The sequence below is a fragment of the Melozone crissalis genome, unplaced genomic scaffold (assembly GCF_028551555.1).
Source record: "Melozone crissalis strain CALT ecotype California unplaced genomic scaffold, PUWL_Pcris_2 ptg000016l_1, whole genome shotgun sequence".
In the NCBI taxonomy this organism is placed as follows: Eukaryota; Metazoa; Chordata; class Aves; order Passeriformes; family Passerellidae; genus Melozone; species Melozone crissalis.
Genome location: NW_026535794.1, coordinates 18,140,101 through 18,163,815, shown reverse-complemented (window position 1 = coordinate 18,163,815; position 23,715 = coordinate 18,140,101). Strand labels below are relative to the sequence as shown.

The 23,715-nt window shown below is 42.1% G+C and overlaps 1 protein-coding gene across 6 annotated transcripts in view; it reads left to right on the top strand.

Annotated features, from left to right (window-relative positions):
• Nucleotides 1-23,715, top strand: part of KIAA1217 (KIAA1217 ortholog) — a 351,094-nt gene that overhangs the window by 319,890 nt on the left and 7,489 nt on the right. For 4 of the 6 annotated variants that reach the window (XM_054273557.1, XM_054273555.1, XM_054273554.1 and 1 more), the window contains 8 exons: nucleotides 4,865-5,040; nucleotides 11,427-11,557; nucleotides 11,791-11,938; nucleotides 13,542-14,037; nucleotides 14,843-15,023; nucleotides 19,372-19,526; nucleotides 20,129-20,275; nucleotides 23,482-23,601. In XM_054273557.1, coding sequence (XP_054129532.1) covers nucleotides 4,865-5,040; nucleotides 11,427-11,557; nucleotides 11,791-11,938; nucleotides 13,542-14,037; nucleotides 14,843-15,023; nucleotides 19,372-19,526; nucleotides 20,129-20,275; nucleotides 23,482-23,601 — 1,554 coding nt within the window. The remainder of the gene's footprint in view (nucleotides 1-4,864; nucleotides 5,041-11,426; nucleotides 11,558-11,790; nucleotides 11,939-13,541; nucleotides 14,038-14,842; nucleotides 15,024-19,371; nucleotides 19,527-20,128; nucleotides 20,276-23,481; nucleotides 23,602-23,715) is intronic. The other 2 variants (XM_054273556.1, XM_054273558.1) reach the window with 1 other exon arrangement.

The window sequence follows — 23,715 nt, the reverse complement described above, 5'->3', positions numbered from 1 at the left end:
AAATGCCTTGGGTCTGGTCCCTAGCTGTGCTCAGCACATGGCCCCAGAATTGGCTGGAGGCTGCAGGGCTGCTTGGAGGCAGGGAGCTCCTCCTTCCCACAGGGCTGCCCACCAAGGAGCTGGCATTTCCCTGGCTGAGCTTTGTGTCCATGGCCCTGCCCGGGGCAGAAGCCTTGCTTGTGATCATATATAACATAGTGCCACGCAGGAGTGAAGGAATTTCTACCATCTGCACAAATCAATGCTGCCAAGGAGGTCTTGAGAAGGGAAAAAGGACATATCCCGAGTGTGCTCATTAACTCTGGATGGCTTCCCTTAATTCAGAAATTATAGCAAACTTGGTGCATTGAGCTAGTGGGAAGTTGAGAAATTTTGATCATCAGTTGGAAGAACCTGTAGCTCAAGGGAAACTTTGGTATGTTACACATAAATTCCATTGATGAGAGTTTGTCATGGCGTTCCTGAGCTATTTTGGAAAAAAGCTCACAGTTTGTAGGGCAGCAAGTGAAACAGGCAGTGTTTTAAACTGAAGAGTGTTGCAATATCACATTTTAAATTATATACTTTGTGCTACATTTTTTCAAAAATAATTGTAAGTAGAAGGAAAAAAGTATTTTTTCTGGTTTCCCAGATTGTTTTCATTTCATGTTTGACAGTGCTTCCTATTTTTCAATTTCACTGTTTCTCCTGGTCTGGCAGTCAGTTTGTTCCTGTTTGTGTGAATTTTTTATACAGTGACAGACTAGAAGAAACACTTCAGAAAAATACAGGCACAAAATTTGGCAGGATAACTAAGAAACAGGAACAGGACATAAAACTGTGTTTAATAATGTCTATTGTTTAATTTTCAATTGATGTTACCACTTTTAGTTCATACTAATTTTCTTAATAGAATCAGAGAAATGCATGATAGAAAAGACCCAATAATTTGTGTATCCTTTGTTTGTGCTGGCAAAATCTTCTTTTTAAACCATATCCAGCAGCAATGGATTCAGATGTATTGATTCACACACCAGATAAGCATATATTGTGAGATTCCACCAAAAAGTTTAGATGTGGTTGGATTTTCAACAGAAATCCTTGGCACACATACATTTACCCCATGGCCGTTGCTAGAGGCTCTGTACACTTCTTGCTACTACACTTGCATGTTCTAAATGCTCTGATTTTCAGAGACATTCAGGACAGACTCATTTCATGGTGCTCTGGAGTTTTCCTCAATGCCAGAGATGGGCTGTAACCCAGCCTTTGTCCTGAATGGATTTGTCACTGGTATGAATTGAGCCCATGATGACTTAGTGGGGTTGTTCATTCTGTGCTCCCAGGTATTGAGAGCTCTTAGTACCAGGTTTGAACCAAGCCTTGGATATATGTGCATGGTTTATATCGTTATCTTATATGTGCACTGGATTTTTTGTCTACTCCTTTCCTTTAACTGAACTCACTTTAAGGGAACACAGTTAGATATGATTAATGTTCCCCATTAGGAACGTGTGTGCATGCATGCTTTTCCTTCACTCAGTGCACTGTTTGCAGGGAAGTGAGTGCTGCAGAAAGGACAGAAAATGTAATAACACTGTCATAAATGGTATACTCAGTTTCACAAGTGTAACTTTGAATTAGAAATTAATATATATTTGACCTGCATTATAGAACTGGAGCTGCTAGCTTTAATCAATGTATGGTGACAAACTTCAGGAGCTAGATACTTAGATTCTGCAAGGTGCTGAGCTGCAGGCAGCCAGCTCCTGTTTGTGGCTGTGCCCTGGAGTTCATGGGGAGGTGGGAGATACCACTGGGCAGGTCATGCTTGTCTCCTAATGAGGAGCAGGGTTGTGAACTAATACTTGATTTTCTAGTTACCTGTCTCATAGATAATAGATAATAATTGGTTCAAAGTGAACTGAACTGGTTATCAGATTATGCTTGGAGTGGGTACCAGAGGCAGAGCTGGGGTAGTTATGTGAGAACAGTAACAAATAATGGCTGAAGCACAAGATGAAGAAGAGGGCCGAGGAAGGTATCTGGAGAAATTGGTGAGGCTGAAAGTGAGAACCAAGGGTAAAGAATGTGTGAGAGATGTGAGAATTCAAAAAAAGCATGCTAAATTCTGTATGAATGCTGCTTGCAGTTATAAGGTGAGGTAACTCAAATTAACAAGAAATTACCATTTGCTGGTGACAGGAAAGCCTGCATTGGTTTTCCTTACTTTTAGTACATGCCTTTAGAACTTCAGTACTGCTTCAAGAAAGACTCTTCAAGAATGAATGTTTAAGATTGTTTATTTGGCTTGTTTTCAAGCAAGCTTATAGTACAAAGGTTCTGTTTTGTGGAACCAGAATAACTGTGGCAGATCCATAAAACATCTTTTCGTTGAGATGGTGGAGCGGAGGTGCTCAGAGGGGCGGATGGGTTGTGCACTTATCCAGGGAGTCTCACATGTGTTTCTGCTGGCAGAAGAAAGGAAAGAATGAAGTTCAGTTCCAGAGCACAGAGGTAAATGTGATGGCCAGAGACTGCCTCCTCCTTCTTGCTCCTGCTCTCCCTGCCTCATGTGTCCTTTGGCTGCTGACTGACACAATTGCTCCCCTCACACAGTTCTTTGTTTTGTCTCTCTGAACCCATATGTACTTCTCCCTTCTCATCTTTTGACCCTGTTCCCCAGGCATGAACAAACTCAAGTTTTCTATAACTAGCCAATTATTGCATGAATTTTCATAGAAATAGTAAAAACATTTCTTTGATACCAAGATTGAGTCATGTTCCAAAATTAAAGAGCTCACTCCAAACTCTGAGGTTTGGGAGTCCTCAACATACAAGATTTTTTGAAATCTTATTGTGTTACATTTTTATTCCCTGTCCTCATTATCAGAAATAGATGAACTTTTATGACTGAAACTTCCTGGTATTGTTCAAGCACTTAATAAATGGAGGTGACAAACACCTTAGCTGTACACATCACCACAATAAATATAGCTCCTCTACATACCCCCATAATAGGAAAAACCATGTGCCTGCCATCTCACAACCTCACACACTCACACATGCTCAGTTTTGCTGTTAGTGGAAGTCCCTTTTACCAGCTGAGGAACATCAAGGACTTAAATTCTGGACACCTGAGACTTAAGTCTAACTTTATTACTGACCTTCTCACTGACCTCAGATCAGATGTTTTACAGATCCTAACTCACTTCCATGTATCAAATTTCCCCACTTTTTAAAGAGCTGGGAATAAATTGTATGACTGAAGTGTTACATGCTCATTCACCCATTTATTCATTCATTTAGGTTTTTCTACTTGAAAATATGACACAATGAAAGAGGTGTGTATCTCAGATAGTTGTGCTAGCCTTGCAGTAAGAGGTTTTAATTTATCAAATCCAAACATTAATCCAATCATGGGGAAAATACACATACAAAATACATACTGTCTTCAAAATAATCTAGATGTTGTTTATATAGTTCTGGGCTGTTTAAATGTTTTTCAGCTTCATTTTTTCAGTAATTGCTGACACGTCTCTTCAGCTGAATTTTGAGGTAACTCCTCCTGCTTGTAACAGCTCAGATTTCACACACACACACCCCTGCAGTGAGGTGTTACCCTCCCTCTCATCACTGTTGTGTAGCTGGAGAAGAGAGTAAGAGAGGCACAGGGACTGAAGAGTCAGGAGTGCGGAACTGAGTTTGTTTCTCTCATGCCCATATTTTTTGGAAAGAATTGTCTCAGCAAAGGCACTTTTTTTTTTATTCTCATGAATTTTCTGAAATAGATTTTAAAGAAGGCTTACTACATTATACTGTGTTATAGGTATCCTATTTTTGTGATTCTTCCTGTTAGGTCATGGGTTTATTTTGTGTGTTAAATGTGATTTGGCTGTTAAGCCTGGATGTTTAGAAGGCAGCTGACAGTTCAAGTGCTAGTTTTAAAATGGGAATTTTGTCCCCAGTTAAAACATGGGTGTTTTTTAAAAATCTTACCGTATGAAATGACTCCTGGGCTAACAGAGTTGTGTTCATGTTGCCTGTATCCTAAAGCTGTGACTAGGTGGAGTCCTGCTTATCACTTTGAATCTTGTGATTTGCGTAACAGACTTAAACAGGTTTGGTTTGTGAGCATGGCTCATAGCTGCTCCAGGGCAACCCACAGAAGAGTGCAGCCTAGTTTGCCTTCTTGCCTCTGTTTTGCTCTGTGAGCTTACTATCAGCAAGACAATGAATGCTTGTGTTATTTAACATCAGGCTAAGACAAGAAAGAAGGTGCGACTTGAGGTTCTCAGAAAATCGCCATATTATAAAGGGGGGTTTTTCTGGTGGGTAAAGGAGGTTTTATGTATTGCAGATGAGCTGTATGCCTGTACCAAATTACACCACATGTTACAGTCCTTCCTCTGCCACTTGAGAGACTGAAAACCTCCATTCTGAAAACAGCAGTGCATTCCAGCCATGACATTAATGTGTGGGATTATCCACTAGGCACGTATGGGCTGTGGGATGCATGAGCTTGTGAGATAGATGGAAAGTGGAAGTCAAGCATCCAGCATTCTCATGAGGTGCAATTAATTCTTGATTCATATTGAGCCAAGCAGAATAAAGGGGCCACAATCCTTGCAGAAGTTATGCATTGAAGGTGATATACTGATCCCAACATCTCCGACATCTTTTGTTAATCAGTTTGGAACTGGAAGTTATATATATACATGGAGTAATGTTTATAGGTACAGCGAAAGAAGGAAAGGAGAAGGTAAAAACACTCACTCACTGTAGGATGGTGTTTATCCCAACTTTCTGAGCTCTGCAGTGTATTCTGTTGCCAGGAATGTCAGTCAAGCAGGAAAAATTGAAGTTGATTTCTTTTGTGCAACAGCTGCAGAACCAGGAGATGCTGAGGGCAATGGTGAAGAAAGCAGAGCTAGAAATCAATGGCAAAGTGATCGAAACAGTGAAGAGGCTTGAAGATCCTGTGCAGCGACAGCGCAACCTGGTGGAACAAGAGAGGCAGAAATACCTCAGCGAGGAGGAAAAGATTGTAAAGAAGCTATGGTGGGTTGAGAGACCTCTTCAAATTTATTGCTTGTGCCTGTCTTTTTCTTCCATAGAGTAGAAACTTTTACCACTGTTTTCAGGTAAATTGCATTTGTATATGGTGTTTTAGCTATGTGTCCTTGCTGTGTATCACATTGGCTGTGTGTGTGTTGTTCAGCTCACTGGTCCTGACTGGGAGTCCTTCTCTGCACAGCCCACTGGGTAAATCCCAGCAGCACCAAGAGTTTCAACCTCTTCAGAAGTCCCCTGTAAAGGGAGGGATGGCTGTAAGGACTGTGCCCACCCCTGTGTTCTGAAAGCCTCCCTCTATCCTAGTTCTCCCCTTCAGCCTTATGTATTATGCTTTAGGGAAGGAGGGAGAAATTTCCTGAAGAGCAAAGGGATTCAAAGGAAGATAATGAGTTTTGTTTTAAGTACAAAAATTGCATTTCAATACTAAGTGCTTTGGCTACTGCAGGGGAGAGGTGGGGGAAGCTCAAAAAGAGGAGTGAAGTTTTTAATTACAGTCCTCAATGCCAGTCCTTGTCTAAAATGAATTCACTGAGGTTTCCATCTGCTTAACTGTGTACCTTATTTTGCTGTTATGTAAAGGCCCTTTGGAAGATTCTGTGGTTTTTTCCCCAGAACTTTGGCCCACCAAGACTGGTGGGATCAAGTAATTTGGTTTAGTTCAGGGTCAGCAGGTGACAAGATAAAGCTGAAATTAATAAACAGTTTAACTAATTCTAAAACTCACATTTGTAAGATGTTATATAACTAATTATTTCTCATTGCTGCATTTATCTCAAACCTGAAGAATTGCTTCATAATAAGGAAGAAATTTATAGTCAGCTTGTCAGGAAATTATGACTGAAGTGCCATAGAGTACAGATCCTGACAGCTGAAGAGAGTAAACCCTTCCTGTTGATCAGTAAGTTGTCAGATTAATACTTCTTGTAATAAAAAGGTGCATTTGTAAAGAGAAGGTTGGGTGTTATTAAGGGAGAGTCCTGTGAAGAAGGCTTGAATGTGCAATAGTGGTCCATGCTGGTGTAATTAAACCTCTCAGCTGGTTTGTAGCCTTAAGTAATGACCTCACTTCACTCCTGTGTACCTCGTTGCCAAGTCCCTGGATTGTCTGATCTCTATGGAAAGAGTAATTTGTGTGATGGCTGTTTGTGGCATTGCCTCATAAAATGGATACAGAGTGAGGTCAAGTGCCAGTGTCATTCTCTGTTACAGCTGTTCATTAAGGACAGGACTTGGATTGCAATGGTTCTGTTTTACCAGGTTTTGGAGGTTTTCCTGTTCCCAGAGTTTCTGCTACTTCTGTGCTACTTCATTTGTTAAAGTTACAGGGAAATTTCTTAAATCATTCAAATGTTATTTCACCTCTTTTAGAGATGCTAGAAACAAACATTTACTTTTAATCAGTTGTGTCCAATGAGGTTTCTTTGTCATGTATTTGCTCATTTGTAGGGTCAGACCTGAAAGAAAAGCACATCTGACAACAATAATTTCAACAGCTGATGGCTGTTCATAGTAAGAGCATACAGCACAAAATTACACATCAAATGTCACTGACATTACTGAGAAAAAGGTCAATATTCTGTATAGACATTTACAACTAAACTGATCCCACTGCAGATATACAAACAAATGCAAAGCAACAGGGCATAAAAATTGTCATTTTAGGATTTCAACTGTCACCCTCTTGATCTTTCCTAAATCATAAGACTAAATCAGTAGACTGTCTTCATGTAAGACACTGGAGCCTAAGGATTACTGCAATACTCAAAAAAGTGTATTTACTACTCTTAGGTGGTAAATCTTAGCTTAAAAAGTCCTTCCTTCTGCAACTGCTTGAGCAGGGAGGTTGGACCCGGTGACCCACTGTGGTGCCTTCCAACCTTACCCATTCTGTGATTCTGTGAAATAAGGAAATAAACATATTGGCAGTTTCATGGGGCAAACAACAGAAGTGTTGGTTTCAAAGCAAGCATTCTGTTGAGCAGAAAGCTTGCTCAACAGATTCATAATGGTGCCTACAGAAGTGTGCCCATGTGTGTCACAACTGTAGCAGGATTACAGTTCAGAAGGTATCTAATGAAACCTGTTAAACACAGTGTTATGTACACTTGTGACAGTAAAATACACTGAATTAAATGTGTATTTAATTTTTTTAATTAGGTTTATTTATTACCTAATTTATTTAATTAGGTTTTTTTCAATCTAGTCTTTTGACTCAGTATTAGAGGTGTTATATATAGCACTTGTAGATACTAGATTTAAGATTTATCAGATCAAGGACAAATGATGATGTTATGATACACTGAGTAATGAAGTATATATGTCATAACAAGCATGTTAGATGTGTGGCCACTCAATATTGTACATTTTAACCACTTTAATAAAGGGAGTTATAAGCACAGTATTTAAATTGTAGCCACATCCAATCTGTTCAATTGGATACAATCCATAGTAGCTTACAATTTATACTTTGTTAGGAAAAGTATCAGATTTTTTAAAATAATAATAATAACTATGGTCCATGAAAGCAAAACTTCACTTGGCAATCTGGGAGAACTACTAGTAGCAGATATTTGGGAAAGTGTATCAGAAGAATCTCTTTTGTTTGTTTTTGAATTGTTCATCTCTCTTAAATAATGGACAGCAGAATATTCACCCTTGCCATGCTAGTCATTATGTTATAGACACTCCCTTTCCACTCCCTTTTCCCCCACTCATGCCTTTTCCAGCCCGGGAAGTCTCAGTCTGCTTAGTTAACCTTCTTCTAGAAGCCTTTCTCTACATTTCATCATCCTCTTGTCTTTCTCTTTGCCCTTTCTAGCTCTGGTGCGCAGCTGTGGATGGGGATGGGAGACAGGAGTGCCCTGCAGCAGCTTTGTCTGATGGAGGCACACCATGACCTCGTGCATGGTGTGATCTCCCTGTCCTCATGTGCCACAGGAGCTTTGCATTAAATATCCAACATCTCACCCACAGTGGATGATCATTCAGTTCTAAGGTCATCACTGTATATCAAACCTTAGAGTTGTGGGAGGGTATTGGTTTTAGATGGGGTTGATTTTAGTTTTATTTCTCCTCTTCTCATGAGCACACTTTACAGGTATTAGGAGTTAATTTAATCTTTAGTGTTTTCTGGTCAGTTAGTACCACATGGCCCATCTGCAGTCCTGTGCAGCCACCTTTCATGTGCATTTCCCTGAATAATATAGCAGCCTTTTGAGATTTTTTTTTTTTGTTATATTATTCATCCTTTTTTTTTCTAAATTATTTATAGTATGTTGAAAAGCACCAACCCTAGCAGTGATCCCTGTGGAACTCACCAGCAAAGTACATTCATTGAGTTAGCTGTTCATTGATCCTTTATCTTTACTTCAGTGTTTTATCCAAGAATTTCTTCTTGTCCCATGGAAACTATGCATTCTTGAAAGCTTTTCCTCAAACACCTCGCTGAAAGCGTTTTGCAGTATACTTTGTCCCCAAACTTCTGTTGTTTGTGGATTTGTGAGACTTACCTTCATTTTACACAAGCCATGTTAATTCCTACCTAACAGAGCAAATTTATCCATTGTTCATTGATTCTTTATTGTTTATTCTGTAGTTTGATACCTGTCCATCACACGTGTCTAAGTGCCAGTGTCACCAGAATACAGTTCCCAGAATATCTCCATACCATTAAAAAAATTTTATTTGTATAATTTGTTACACTTTCCACTAATCTGGTTCCAAAGCAATTTTATTCAAGAAGTTAGATGCTTATTGTTAATAGTTCAGCTGTTTCAACCTCAAGTTGCTATAGAACTCCTGGGCAAATGCAATCTGGTCTGGGTGATTTGTTACCACTCATTTTGTCAGATGTTTTGTAGCCTGTTCTACTGATATTGCAGTCTGAGGCAGATCCTCTGAGGGTTCTTTTTGCCTGAAGAAAGATCTCAGCACAAGAGTTGCCTCAGTGTAGAATATAGATGCATAAAAATTGTTTATCTTATATCAGCCTTCTGAAATTGCATCAATGTGCATGTCTGGCTAGTTTGCTCAGGCCAATCTGTAAAGCATTGTTCCCTCCAGTGAGAGAAGAGAAATTCTAGAGATCATCAAATCTGTTTCAGTCTTTGGGTCCTAAGGGATGAAGTTTATTTTCCCTTGCAGTTAGTAAAATGAAGCAGTGCAATGTGGTCCTGGGTAATTTTAGGATCACTTGTCTTGTTTGACAGTATATGGAATCAAGGGGATTTTTGATGACTCTTCCATTTCTGCTCAAAGAACAAAGGGGAAAGTGGGCCACTGTCAGCTACCTCAAAGTCCTTCAAACATTGTAATATTGTTCTTTGTTTTCCTTTCTCTTCTTTCCACACATGAACAATTTTAAGCATCTTTCTTTATCTGTTTTATTGCCTGGTAGATGTAAATATTTGAGAAGCTGCTTTTCCAGTGCTGATCTACAAAAGGGAGGAGGGATACCCCATGATTCCCAAAGCAGCACTGCCCAGCCTCAGCGCCAATACCAGGGCACAGGGGCTAGGGAGGATGCATGACTGCAGGGCACTGTCCTGCAGGGCAGGAGCTCTTGCCTTAGTGACAGTGACAGCAGGCCACATTCTTCCTCCAGTTCTGCTAGAGTGTGTCTGTGCCCTTTATTGCAAAGACAGAGACAGCAGGTACCTGCATTTTAGCAGCGTCTGCCACTGAAAAAACACCCTTAGAAGTGTTCCCTTGCTGCCATCGTGTGGCCCAGTGGATTGTTTCCTGCAAGCCTGCTTGTGCTGGGAGGAACTGGGACTCCCACAGCTTTCTGAAGGCAGAGGCATTGGGAAAAGTGGTCTGAAAGTGGGAACGGGATCATTTACCTCCACTTGTTTGTGATCTGTTCAGACACAGCTTATGATTCTCTATTCAAAGTAATTTTTTAGTTTCTAAAGTTCTTAGTTTTGGATTGAAATGAACTCTGCTGTGCATGCTTAATGTTCAGATGCTGCTCCTGCTTCTGTTCCTCTGAGTATGAGAAATTCTGTTTGTTGTGTTGCCATGGACTGTTCTGTGGGACTGTGCTTCTGATTTAAACTGACCTACATGTACAGTAATGCTGTGAGGAATTTTCTTTATTTTTATCCCATTACTGGCCACCTACTTTTCTTCCCCACTGAGATGGGTCTGGGAAATGCCTGGCTTTGCATGGCAGTGGAAGGGAAATATGTGGAAATGCAAGACTTGTAGATGGTGCGGAGAGCAAGCTTCTCCCACCCCTTTCCTGGCAATCCTCTTGTACCTTGATTCTCTTACAGCAATTGCAAAACTAATCCCTGATGCATGCAAGAAATGATGCCCAAGATTAGGTTCAAATAAGTGGCTGATTTGTCAGTTCAGAGTTTCCATTGCAATTTTTTCTATCTGCAATTAAAATGCTTCCTAGAATATTCCTGTGAGTAAATTTGGTATCTTAATAGAAGTTAATTTCTCCTAGATACTCAAGAGATGATCTTTTTAAGGTGTTTACATGGGTATTTGTGTAGTTGCCCATAAAGCATCTCAGGGTTGGGGGTTTTTGACAAAATTTTATATAGCTGTGGAAAACTCCACCCAAAGCAATGTTGGCTCAAGTTCAAATGGGAAGAAGTGGCTCCTTCCCAAGCGAAAACAGAGTTTATGTGTCTCAAGTATTGCAAAATTTTATGTGAAGTATAAGTAGACTGGAAAAAATATTGGGAAAGGTGAGAAGGAAGCACCAGGTGGAGCTGGAGTGAGCACAGAATGGCAGTGATTGGAAAAAACATCCAAAGTGATTCACTTTTAAATCCAAGTGCTGAGCAAGAGCTGCACACAATGCACACTTGCTGTTTCAGTCTGGCTGTTCATAGGAACAGCATCCTGTGTCCTGTCTAGCAGTACCTGGCAGATATACAAGGTTGTATCAAGAGGCTTTTGTTGCCAGGTTTTGGGTTGTTTCTTAACTATTGGGCATTCCTCTGTGTGTCATCAACAAAGAGAAAACACAAGGTACAAACCAGTACTGGATGTAGTGGCACAGTGTCAGTCCCCTTGGAGCACTTGTGTCCCCTGAGGGCTACTGGCTGTTCCTGTGTTTCACCAACCCACCTGCCCTTTGTAGCACAGCTGCCCTGAGGTCAAGATCTCTGCACATTGCAGCCTGTCATAGAAATCAATGACTTGGGGTAGCTGCAAGCCTGTTCCTGTGCTATGAGTGTCCAGCATTCTCACCTCCCTTCATGGTGTCCTGTCATTTGTTTAGCCTGTGGTGTCAGATCTAAAGGGGACACAGTTGAAGTTTCTGGTTTAGTTTACTCCATTAGTTTACATATATTTGCTTGCAATATGAAAGTCCTGCCTAAATTGTCTGTCCATGTTATTTCTTCTGCCAGTGAGCTGGAGACATTTGTTGAAGACCTGAAGAAGGACTCTGCTGCTTCCAGCAAAGCAGTTACACTGAAAGATGTTGAAGATGGAGCCTTTCTTTTGCGTCAAGTGGGAGAAGCTGTTGCTACCCTGAAAGGTATGTACTTTTCCTTTTTACTTGTGTTTCTTTTCCTTTAACCACACAGAACAGTTTTGCCTTTGATCTGGAGGCATTAACTTTCAAAAAGATTTAAAGCTGGGATTAGGGAGCATGCTGCATGGCCCCTGGAGAGAGATAGACATTCAAGTAATTGACATTCACCCAATCGTCTTTTACTGCCCAGGGCTCTCATAATTTCCTCCTCAGCCTCACAATTGTTTTCCTTGCAGGAGAGTTCCCCACATTGCAGAACAAAATGCGAGCGATCCTGCGGGTTGAGGTGGAAGCTGTGAGGTTCCTGAAGGAGGAGCCCCACAAGCTGGACAGCCTGCTGAAACGAGTGCGCAGCATGACCGATGTCCTCACCGTGCTCAGGAGGTGACTCCTTTTCTTTTCTTCAGGCTTAAAGAATTTCCTCAAGCAGGGCTGGAACAGCTTTTGGGTTTGTGGTCTCCCCCTCACCCTTGGTGAATGTGAGAAATTCAGCTTGCTTGCAGTATTTATAAATTAATCCTAGAGCCCTCTCAAGGGAAAACAAATTAGCCTTTGCTGTGCTCCGTGCGGTGAGTCCAACAGCCTCAGTCACTGAAATCTCACAATTGAGACTAGATGCCTCTCAAGTCAACACTTCCAGATCTGGGAAGTGCCTGGATGAGAGAACTTACAGTGGCAACAGTCTCATACCTGAGCTAATTAACTTCAGGTGTTTACAGCAATTAAAGCTAACAGAAACATTTTCTGACACTGAAAGGTTCATTCCCTAAAATGTAACAGTAAGAAATAAAATAGGAAAATAGTGTAAGTGGGTAAAGTTATTCCAAAATTTCTGAAAGAATAGGCTTCAAATTCTTTTTCTCTTCTTTGCAAGGAAGATGCATTAGAGAAAGCAGAAATAGTAGGTAAAGATTAATGTCCACTAAGTGCCAGTGTTTAGCCATGTTTGTCAGAATATCTGAACAGCAAATAATTGCTGATTTAACTCAGTGGGCATTGGGTTTGATTCCTGCTCAAAACTGCAAGTGGTGGTGGTCTCAGTTTTAGTTCAATTACAGGAAAATGTAAATTATGAGCCTGTTGTCACTACCATTATTCTAAGGAATGTAGTGTTGCCAGTGTTTCTATATATCCTGGAGCATATGTAAAATGGATGTGGCAATACTGGCAGATGGATAAAATGGTTTATGTAACAGGTTTTCTAAGAGCCATCTCTTATTTTTCCATGCAGACAAATGTCTATATCCTTTCATATTAGTTTCTTTTCTTAAAAATTATTACATTTATTTCCTGTCTTGCAAAGAAAAATAGAACAATAAGCTATGCATACCAAAGTTTTACCAATTTTTTTGCAGCAAAATTGCATATTAAGCCTCATAAAGTCTGTTTCAATAACGGGAAAACTCATGGCATTTGATGGCTTGCAACTCTCAGAAGCTCAGACATTTCACAGCTAACTGCCAGAAATAGTTGCTTCTTTATGTCCTCAGCTCATCCTACCCCACACTCTTGACAGGAAGGACCTTTATGTGATGCAGAACCTTCATTTGAAGCTCTGTTTTGACAATGTGCCAGACTGCTGCCTCTCATTATATGTAGCTTCACTTTTCTGTGCTTCTAGTGCAGGAACATCTTATTTAGCTAGATACATTGTATACAGTTCAATAACTGATTTTCATTCTCACTCTAAAATCAACCCGCTGTAACTCCTGGTTTGGTGGGAAACTGCCAGTACATCACTGAAGGTTTGTAAGCACCTTAGAAGGCAAAACCATCTGAGTTAGAGTAGCCTCTTTGAAATTCTGAGCTCCTGATTCTGAAAGAAAGCTATAAAATCATACAGCTGAGGGCATTGGGGAAATAAAAAGCCACTATTTTGATTGTTTTGACTTTGGTGCTTTTTCTTTGCGTGAGTTGATTGTTGCATATTGCTCCTGACTGGCCTGTGTGCTGACCTTGTGCTGTTGTGTTCCATTTGGCTGGGCAGACACGTTACAGAAGGACTGCTGAGGGGTGTGGATCCATCCCAAGCCGTGCAATACTCTGCCATGGAAAAGCCCACTGCAGCTGACACTCTGAAAAACCAAGAGGAGCACAAGCCCACGCAGGGACACGCACAGCAAGCCCTCCCAGCAGTCCCATCCGAGTCCCAGGTGTCGTCAGTCAAGTCAGAAGTCATCCCCTTCTCATCCATGACCGTCCACCACGTGCAGAGCTCTCCTGTTGTCATGCACCAGTCCCAGCACTCGGCAGCCCTGGTGCCCCACGCCCAGGGCTCTCCCTCTGCAGGCTCTCACAGTGAAGCTGTGCCCACATCTGGCCACCCCTCAGCCAGCCCAGCCCCGCCAGAGCCCACGGCAGGAGCCCAGCCCACAGCAGCCACACCAGCAGCACAGGTCTCTGTCAATGGCAGCACCATGCAAAGCCTTTTCATTGAGGAAATTCACAGTGCAAGTAGCAGAAATCGAGCTGTATCAATTGAGGTACGGTGTATTCCACTCAACCAGCTGTCCTCTCTCTGGGTCTGAGCTCCCAGTCTCACTCTTGAGGCTGCAGGTGGGACTTTTCAAATGCATTCTGGGGATTTATGTACTTAACCCCTAATTGCTCTGTACTTCTGAAGATACCCTCTGTTTTTGTCCCTGCTCATTGCAAAAGGGTTGGACTAGGTGTCCTGTAAAGGTCCCTTACTACCCAAATTATTATATGATTTTAAATGCAACAGAAAAATTACATGTAACCAAAATTAGGTAACTGTTTTTTTAAAATTATCTTTATTGAAAAAAATCAGAATTCTTTTTTATCAATTTTAGAATACCTTATTTTTGATCAATAGCATATAATTCTCTGGCAACACTTGCATACGTGGATTTCATTCACTCTTTAAATCTCCATATCCCTTGCTAGGGAGAAGTAAAAGTGAAAGAGTGTAAAGCTCCAGTGGTTTCCAGTGAGAAAACCCAGAGATGAACTGCTGTGGCCTATTACAGACAGGCACTTTAATCACCAGTGTGATGTAGTGAGGCAGAGACCCAGATTTAAATTTGGCCTTTGTTCCTTTAGTGAGCGGTGCCCACTGTCAGTCTGCCATGTGTTTGTGTCAATTCTAGCACAGTACAAGTCAGAACTGTGTGCAATTACTGTTCATGTATTTCTTTTAGTTGCTGACTAGAATTGAAAGAATCTATCCATACTGACCTGTAGTGTTTACACATGGAATTTATTTTTAAGTAAGTGATCACAATGGAAATCAGGAAAATAAATAGATGCTTTACTGATTTTGTCTAGAAAGCTGAAAAGAAGTGGGAAGAGAAAAGACAAAACCTTGATCACTATAATGGAAAGGAATTTGAAAAGCTCTTGGAAGAGGCCCAGGCCAATATAATGAAGTCCATCCCTAACCTGGAGATGCCTCCCCAGCCAGCAGCCCTGCCTAAAGGAGATGCAGAAGAAAAGCTAGAAGTGTCAGGTAAGGTTTGCTGGAGTAAATGGGGCTAAAGAATTGCATATCTGGAAAGGAGAGGTTATTTTTCCTACCTTCTAGAATGTTTTCAGTGCTGTAATCTTGAGGAAGGACAAAACAATCTCTGAATACACAAAAATGTGCTTTAAAAAGCAAGAATAACTTGCTGTGTATGGATAGAACAGTGGTAAAAACTGGCAATTGCAAGGAAGAAGATCCAGGTTAGGCATTAGGAAAATATCATAAAGATAAGGCAAGTGAAGCACTGAAGCTGCATGAGGCAATGAGGAGGATGGAAGGTCCCCATTACTGGACAGAATGATTTAGGCTAGCACTGAACTACAATTACATAGGTAGAGCTACTTAGAGGTAGCAAGATGGTGAGCTGTCCTTCCAGTCCTATTTCTTTCACCATTTAACATACAAATCCATGTCTGAATTTATTCAAAATCCAAGGAGCAAAAAAGATGCCTCAGCCAAACCTTGGATTTATCCCATTAGCCAAACACACATCAGCTGTAAAATTGTTACCCAGCTGCATATGCAAGTCCATCCAGCTCAGTCTCTGACAGGCAATTGCTGACGCTGTGTGTGGGGAGCACAGAACCCAGCTGCCTTCTGCAGTCTGCTAGGAGTATTCCAGCACCCCATGGGATTTCAAAGGGAATGTCCAAATCTCCTCCTCTTTGTATCCATTTTGGAACTTTATCCAGCAATTCCTCTACACTTGTACAATTTGCATCCTCTTGCTGTGGCAGCAAGCTCCCATCTTGTGAAGGAGCTTTCGTTCATCTCTTTTTAACTGGTATCACACCAGCTTCACTGAGTTCCCCATAGCACTAATATCCTTCAATTTGGCAAACAACAGCTCTTCATTTCCTTCATAAAATCATGGAAGCAGTGGATAAACCTTTATCATGTCCTGGAGCTCTCCTGGAGTGGGAGTGGGCAGCTCTCCTGCCCCACAGACTTCAAACTGTGAACTTCCAGCCTTTCTGGTCCCTCCATCCAGGCCAGCTGCTCCCTCCCCTAGAGGCTGCCTGCTGCACTCAAGGTGTTGGCATACCAACGTGGTAAAAAGCTGAAAAAACAATGCCCTAGGGGTTGTGCAGACAAATTCATATAGAATTTGGAAGGAGTGTTTTCAGATCCAGCATTTTGTTCTGGGTGTACCTTTGACACTGCCAAGTTTTGTCTTCTTGGATGTTTTGCAACATACATGTTTAAAATAAATTCTGTTGAACCTCATAAAATAATTTTAGAATTCTGGCACCCTTCAGTGAGATTACTGGCTATCAACACTATTAGCTTGTATAATGTGTGGCATAAATAGAAGAAGTCAGTGAAAATAAGTACCATATGGGTGCAGTGAGCTGTGACATCTTAAAAAGTGCAGAGCACAGTAACTGAGAAGTTTTTAAGTTGCATAGTTAACTAATCCACTTCTAGAGTAACAATTTTGCACAGTGTGCAGCCAGCAGATTTGAGAACAAGTTTTATGAGATTGAGACATTTGCCTTCTGTTGTGCATAATGAGTCCTGCAATAGTAACATAAATACAGGAACAGCAAAACTTTCCCTTAATATCTGATTAAATATCTTACATACCACTCAGCTCTTCTATGACAGGATGAAAAATTCAGTTCCAATCTGCTGTAGACTTGAAAACTGAGCAGCATAAGAAAAGACAGACCACCTATGTACCAATACAATACGTAAAAAAATTTGGCCATAAATGAGCAGAGCTCATTGGCTCAACTGCAGAACCCAGAAAGATCATGTTGCCAGATTGTGTTGTCTCATCCATTCTCCACACAGAACCTCTCCCAGTGAAGAAACTCTTTTTGTCTCTGCAAAGCACAAAGTAAAATCACACGCTTTACACGGTTTTCCACATGACTCTGTAAACATTTCTTTAATGTCTTGACTAAGACATTGTATCAAGACTGTTCCATGAAAAATGTTATTTTTTCCTAGCATGTACATTAGAAATTGGTCTCCTTCATCTCTCTTTGTGCCTTCATATGTGAGAATGCCCTGATTTTTGCAAGTGGTGAGTGATCAGTAACTTCCATTAAAGAGAGTTTATCTGACTGCAGAGTCTGCCTCAAGGCAGGCATTATTACTTTGAAACCTTTTGGATTTGTTTTGGTACAAGTAGAAGTCTGTATGGTGAGAGCAGTTAGTTCCCATCTCTCTGTGCCTGTTGAAAAATTCTGCAGTTTAGTGAAACACCTGGTGACAAACAAGTCCCATTTTGTTCACAGAAGTGCTGAGCCCTTTGGCACCAAAGAAGGTTCCATAATGTGAAGGTTTTGTTCATGGGCAGTCTCAGGCTTAGTGAGTTAAATTTGTTCATTTACTCCTTTCTCTTTAAATTTGCCAGAGGGAAAAAAAACCAGAATAATATCTTCCCTACATTTTTTTCCTCTTTTTTTTCCCCTTCCCATTTATATTGGGGGAATAGAATTGCTTAGTAAATAGAATAGAAATCCATCTTTGAAGTTTTATGTGCAGCCTAGTGTCACTGCACTGACATGAGCAAACGCCATCACAGCCTCTCCTTAGTGACTCCAGCTGAGGGATGTGAGAGGTATTAGCCTTCAATAACCAGTGCACCTGCCACACTCAGTGGCAGTATTTCTTGCCTGTGTTTTTATCTCCCATTTTGAGGATGGAGATGGATGAGTGTCTCAGAGATGTGAATGAGATGGTAGGAATCATGTTTTCTTTGTGCCTTCTGTGTCTCTCATCCAACCTTGCTCTTATTAAGTGTGAGGAAAAACTTGGAATTCTTGCAATCAGGGTCACTGCCAGTTTGAGGGTAATGGGTTGTGCCCATTTAAAGGAGTAGGGATTTGCAAAAGCCCTACATCATAGTCTGCTAAAGACCATCTTAGAGAATTACTCTGATTTTACAGCAGAAGTACATCCTTTGTAATTAAAAACTGAGTGGTGTGTGTTGACCAAAGAAGTGGTCTAATGTAAAGTGCATCTGGAAATTCACTCCTCTTGCAATCTGGCAAGTGAGTGCCAGATAACCAGGGAGGGAGATAATACAACTGAGCATTTCTTTAAGCTTAAGCAGTTTCAAAGAACATTTGAGCTAAGAAGGAAACAAAGGTGAGACTGGGTCAGACAAGGGCTCCATCCAGTCCCTAGGGCTAGCTGGAGTGTTGGAGAAGCCTGACAGAGGCCTAGGAGTGGGCAGTTATGCAATAATTTCCCCAGAGGGAACACTTAGCCCTAAACAGCTGGGTAATCCCAAAAGCAGGATGTTTTGTCTTTCTGGATTATATTTATTCCAGCTGTTTATATAAGGCTGAGTAGCTGCAGAAAGGTCATTCTTTTGCTCTTGGAAACAAACACTGTAAACAGCAGCGTGAAAACAGAGACTGTTGCCATATTTATGATGCTTAGTCTGTTAGCAGAAACACACAGGGACAGGTCATGAGCTGGGTCATGCTGCTTCTGGAAATCATGCTGTCCAGGGACAGCTGGTGGGGCAGCATCCTCAGGGGCAATGCCAGTTTGAAACTGCTCTTCTCTAGGAAGACTCTCCTCAGAAAGCAAGGGCTGGCTCTTCTTGGCCTTTGCATTTGGTATTTGAATCTTCTTGGCTTAGAAAAACATGTGTAGGGCTCTTATATGGTAATTCAAAGGCAAAACTCTGCATTCCTGGAGTTATAGCAAGTTAAATGAAAACAAATGCTCCCTAAGAAGAGGAGCAAGTGCACTTGCCTCTGGTGATCCCCTGCCCTGCTCAGAGATGAGAGGACTCAGTGAAATGCAAGGGTGGCATCTCCAGAGTACTGCTTACATTTTCGCTCAGTCTTTGTGTGAACTTAGCTAGGCTGTGTCCAACTATGAGATGGACAGAACTCCTCAGCTCCTTGCACCTTGCCTGCAGCACCTCCCAGGCAGAGCAGAAAGGTGTGCTGGTTGCTTCAGAATTGCTGAGAGCAATGAGAAGCCTGCAGGTCTCATTGTCTCCATGTCAGTGGCCTTGCTCTCAAAGGAGGCTGGGGGGCCCTGTCAGTAAGAGGCACCCAGAGCCTGTGCCTGCTCCTGCACACTGTGCTCTGCTCTCCCACTTGTACAGCAATGGCTACACCCACATACAGTGGCATGGAGGACAGGAGTTTTGCTGAAAAATTCTGGGGGAAGTGATCTGGTTTCTCTGTGCAAGGACAGCACTCAAGTTACATTGAATACCAAGTGTGATTCTGTTCATGCATTCAGCAACAGAACCTTTTTTCAGACATTTTTTTCCTTTCCAGTTGAGGCAGGTATGCAAATACTGTTTTCCTCACCTTGCCCTATGCTTACTTTGTGCTGCTCTGTTTACCTGCAGAAGAAGCTGCTGATGGAGAGCAGGATAATGAGAAGCTGAGCAAGTCTCCACCTCCTCCACCTCCACGGCGCAGTTACCTGCCAGGGTCAGGACTGACCACAACCAGATCAGGAGATGTCATCTACACAGCCAGGAAAGAGGCTGCTGCCCTCAAGGTTTGCTGATTCATACTCTAGGCAGCCAGACTCCTGAGGAGAGGTGGGGAAAGAGACAAGACACAGGCTTGGGCTATAAACCACAAAATAAGTTGAGGCAGAGCTGTGTCCTGGAGAGCTACTGAAACTGCTCACCAGGATGCACTTCTGTTAGGCCAAATGAGCAAGTAAGATTTGATCAGTTCTGTTTACAGGAGTCTTGCTGCTCTTATCTCCTAGCAATGCAGCAGGCAAGTCACAGGCTGCTTTCATTTAGAGTGGTAAGAAGATTAAAAATAAAAAAACAAAGCATGCCCTAAACAGATGGGGAAGATCGAGTCAGATTTGAGAGTGTTTTTACAGAAATGTTGCAAATTAGTTTCTTTGGGCTTGTTTTCCCCATCTGTTCTGGGGAAGGAAGTGGTGGGAAGTCCAATTTAGGAAGCTTTTTAATCTGTGAAAATATAATCACATCAGCAATATTGGTTGCTTTTGAACTGATGAAGTAGCAGGAGGAGGGGCCTTGCAAGAGAGGATTTGCAGTAGTGCTGAATTTTGGTGTTTACTTTGCATCAGGAGGGCTCAGCTGTGTTATCTGTCTGTGCTTTCTCATCCCCTTGTAGGAGTGCAGTGAGGATGCTGGGCAAACAGCACAATCCAAAGCCCCTAAAGAGGACCAGGCACTGTCTCGGAGCACAGGGCATGCTGTAGCACCAGCTGCGAAAGATGAAGAGGAAGAGGAAGGGGATAAAATAATGGCAGAATTACAGGTATGCATTCCTTTTGGGTTGGAACAGGACACCTATGCCCAATATCACTTCTAGGGCCTCAGTGCAATTTCCAGCTCAGAACATGAAGGAAAGTAGGTCTGCTAGCCTCACCTGGTACCACTTTGTTGCACTGAGTGGTCACTTTTTGGAAGTACTACCTAATTTTGTCCAAGAGGTCTGGAGCTGAGACAGTGGTCAAGAATGCAGTAGCTGCCACTGGAGAAGCCTGCACATGCAAATGGGACAAGTAAAACATTGGTGTGCATTTCTGTGATTGTCCCTGGCCTAGTGTTGTTCACTAGTACCAGACTGGCCAGGTGCTGAGAGCAGTCATGTGTGCTGTCCTTGGTGGGAACAGAGAATAACTGGGTCTGCTCCTGGTGGGCTGTGCTGTGCTCCAGAGTTTCCCAGTGTTTGAACACTGAGACATTGCCCATTCCCTGGGGTGTAGGTGGTACATCACTCTGCCAGTGGCATGGAAGGGTGCTCTCCTGCTGGTCCTTCACTTGGCATTGTGTAGGACAGTTCACTTCAGTGATGAAAATGCTGCAGTAAATGCCAACTATTCCTGCTACCATCAGCTTCAGCCTTCCAGGGGCACCCTCTGCCCTCTGCCATGCCCACATGAGGAGGGAGATGTGGACCAGCCTACCTGGCTATAACTTCTGGTAGTTTAGAGCACTGTCACAACATGAGATGATCCCTGCTGTCCACCTGCCAGCAGGAGGGTTGGTGCTGCCCAGGGGCATTCAGAGCACAGGAGATGTGGGCACTGGGCTGTAGCTGTTAGGTCTGAGGGGTGCACCCTGCTCCTTCCCTCAGCTCCCTCCCACCAGTGCTGTTTGCAGGAGTGAGAGCAGCAGTTCACCCCTGTCCCCCCCATGTGCTGGTGACCAGTGAGGCAGCAGGGCTGGGGACACAGAGGCTGTCACAGCATCTCTGTCTCCAGGAGCAACCTCTGCCTTGCAAGTGGGGGCAGTGAAGTGGAGGTTAAGGAATGGAAAGGGGGCTGAGGGAAGCTGAGGAGGAGAAATAGGCATGGGAATGGCATTCCACAGGGAATGGGTGTTTAAATGCTAGCTTTGGGAGCTAGCAATACTCATTTCAAACCAATACCAAATACCAGCTATATTTTAGAAGCTAACAGAATACCATGTTTTAGAAGGGGCAAATTGCCTGATCTGAGAGCTACAGGCTCATTAGTTTGATGTCAGTCATAGGCAGAAAGATGGAAAATGAGATATGGATTTCAATCATTGAAAAACTAAAGGACAGACATGAACAGCTATGCCAGTGAGCACAATGTAATGGAACAAAGGCAACAACACTCTTTGATCAAGTAACAGGTTTGCCTGCTTCAACTGAGTTGTATACCTGTAAACATTTTGGTAAGGCATTTGATCAAACATTATACAAGATTCTTATAAAAATCTGGCACCTCAGAGTATACCAAAAAAACCCTATTGCAGCATAATTGAGACCTGTCTGCTTTTCTGACCTTGATGCAGGTGTTTATAGAAAGGCCTCATAGGGAGCAGCAACAGGCCCAGTATCTCTCTGTATTTTCATCAAAAGCCTGGAAATACATTTAAAATCCTTACTGTATAAAATCATCTTAGTTCAGAACAGTGAAGTATGATAGCAGAGACATGATAGCAATCATTTAATAGTCATAATGCTTTACTGAATAAAAAGTCACATGAAGAGCAACAACATATTGGACAGGCCACAACTGCATGCCTTGGAAAGAAACAGGAGTTGCAGTAACAAGTTGACAGGAGCTCCCAGGTCAGTGATGTTGCCACAAAATTGTATCTGCTTCAGGAGTAGATGTGAAAATGTGGCGTGTTTTTATGTCTGTGTGCAAGATGAGTGAGATCCACACTGTGCTGCTGCATCCATGACTAAGTATCCATGTGGCTCCCATCTGAAAAGCCTGTTAAGAATATGAAGGTTCAGAAGAAACTTGAGTGCCGTGTGAAGATTGTTAATGTAGCCAGAAAAAGCATCATAATAATCAGTGGCTGTAGCACAAGCTATTTGGAGACTATTACAAATATTTCAGAGCAAAGGTGCTAATAAAAATGCCAAAGGGAAATAGCTTTTTTGACACTTAAATTCTGAAGGACTTTGAGGATGCTTTACTCAAACCCACATCATTGGTCTCACAAATGGGTAAGTTGGGGAAAAGTCCATATCCTCTATTGTGAGGAGCAAGACTATTTTTTCTAGTAGTTTCATGTCATCTTAGGTACTCTGGTCTATTAACACATACAAACAGGATGTAATGAAAAATCCAGAAGGAAGTCTACATCCTGATTTTTTGCACTGGATTTTTTCTGTTATCCTTTTCTAATTTTGCATAAACATGCAATACATATGAAGAATACAATATTTAAAGAACAGGCCTGATTCTAGGCTGGGATCAGGGCTATTAGTTGCATGAGTTGCCAGGAATCAAATTTCCCTACTGTATGGTGCAACAATGGAATCTTACTGCATGTCACGGTGTGCCTGACTCCTGTGGGCACTCCCTGCTCTTTGCTGTGCCCTGCCTGCACTGCATAGTGATAGTGGCAGTGATAGTTTTGCTCTTCCAGATCTGGGAGCCAGCTGGATAGAGAAACTCAAAGGAAGTGAAAGGAGGAGAGCAGAATGAAGGCTGAAAAGTCTGGGCCATGGCCTGGAGGATGTGGGGTGGGAGGCCAGTGCCCACAAACCCACAGGCTGGGACAGTCAATTTATGGCTCATTATCAAAGACTGTGACAAAGGCACATCTCCATGTTTAAAGTTTTAATTACAGTTTGTGTGGGAGAAGGGGAGTTATGTAACTCTTGCATTATCAGCCATGAGGAAATAGGTGCTGCCACAAGCCCCAAGTTTGTCATGGGCTTCCTACTTGAGTTTGGATAGTCTGTAGCACCTCTGTGGGTCTCCATTGTCTGCAAATTCAGAAATCAAGCTTGTCCTCCTTACAGGGAGCACTGAGGTCAGCATGGTGTTAGAGTCTTAAGAGGCTGGAAGGGATGCCCTGGTTCTCTGGGTCTGATAGTCTGAAATCTCTATTATTATCTCATGAGCTCATAGAAAACATTGTTGAGCTGTGACTGTTAAAAACAAGTGCTCTCTTTGTAGTTGGTCATCTCCAGATATTTCTCTGTTAAAGTTCTTGGTCTCCTGATAACCTGTAGTATTTATTTCCTAGGCTTTCCAGAAGTGCTCTTTTATGGATGTAAACTCAAACAATCATGCTGAGCAGTCCAGAAATGATACACATGTTAAAGACATAAGGCCTGGGACTTTAATGCATCACAAGGAAAAGAAGGTAACAAGTGGCAATTGTAGACATGCCACCCGGTCTTGGCATAACCTTCTTTCCTTCAAAACTAATCTTACATCCTGTGTCCTGTTCTCTTTAACCCCCACCCACCACTGCCCA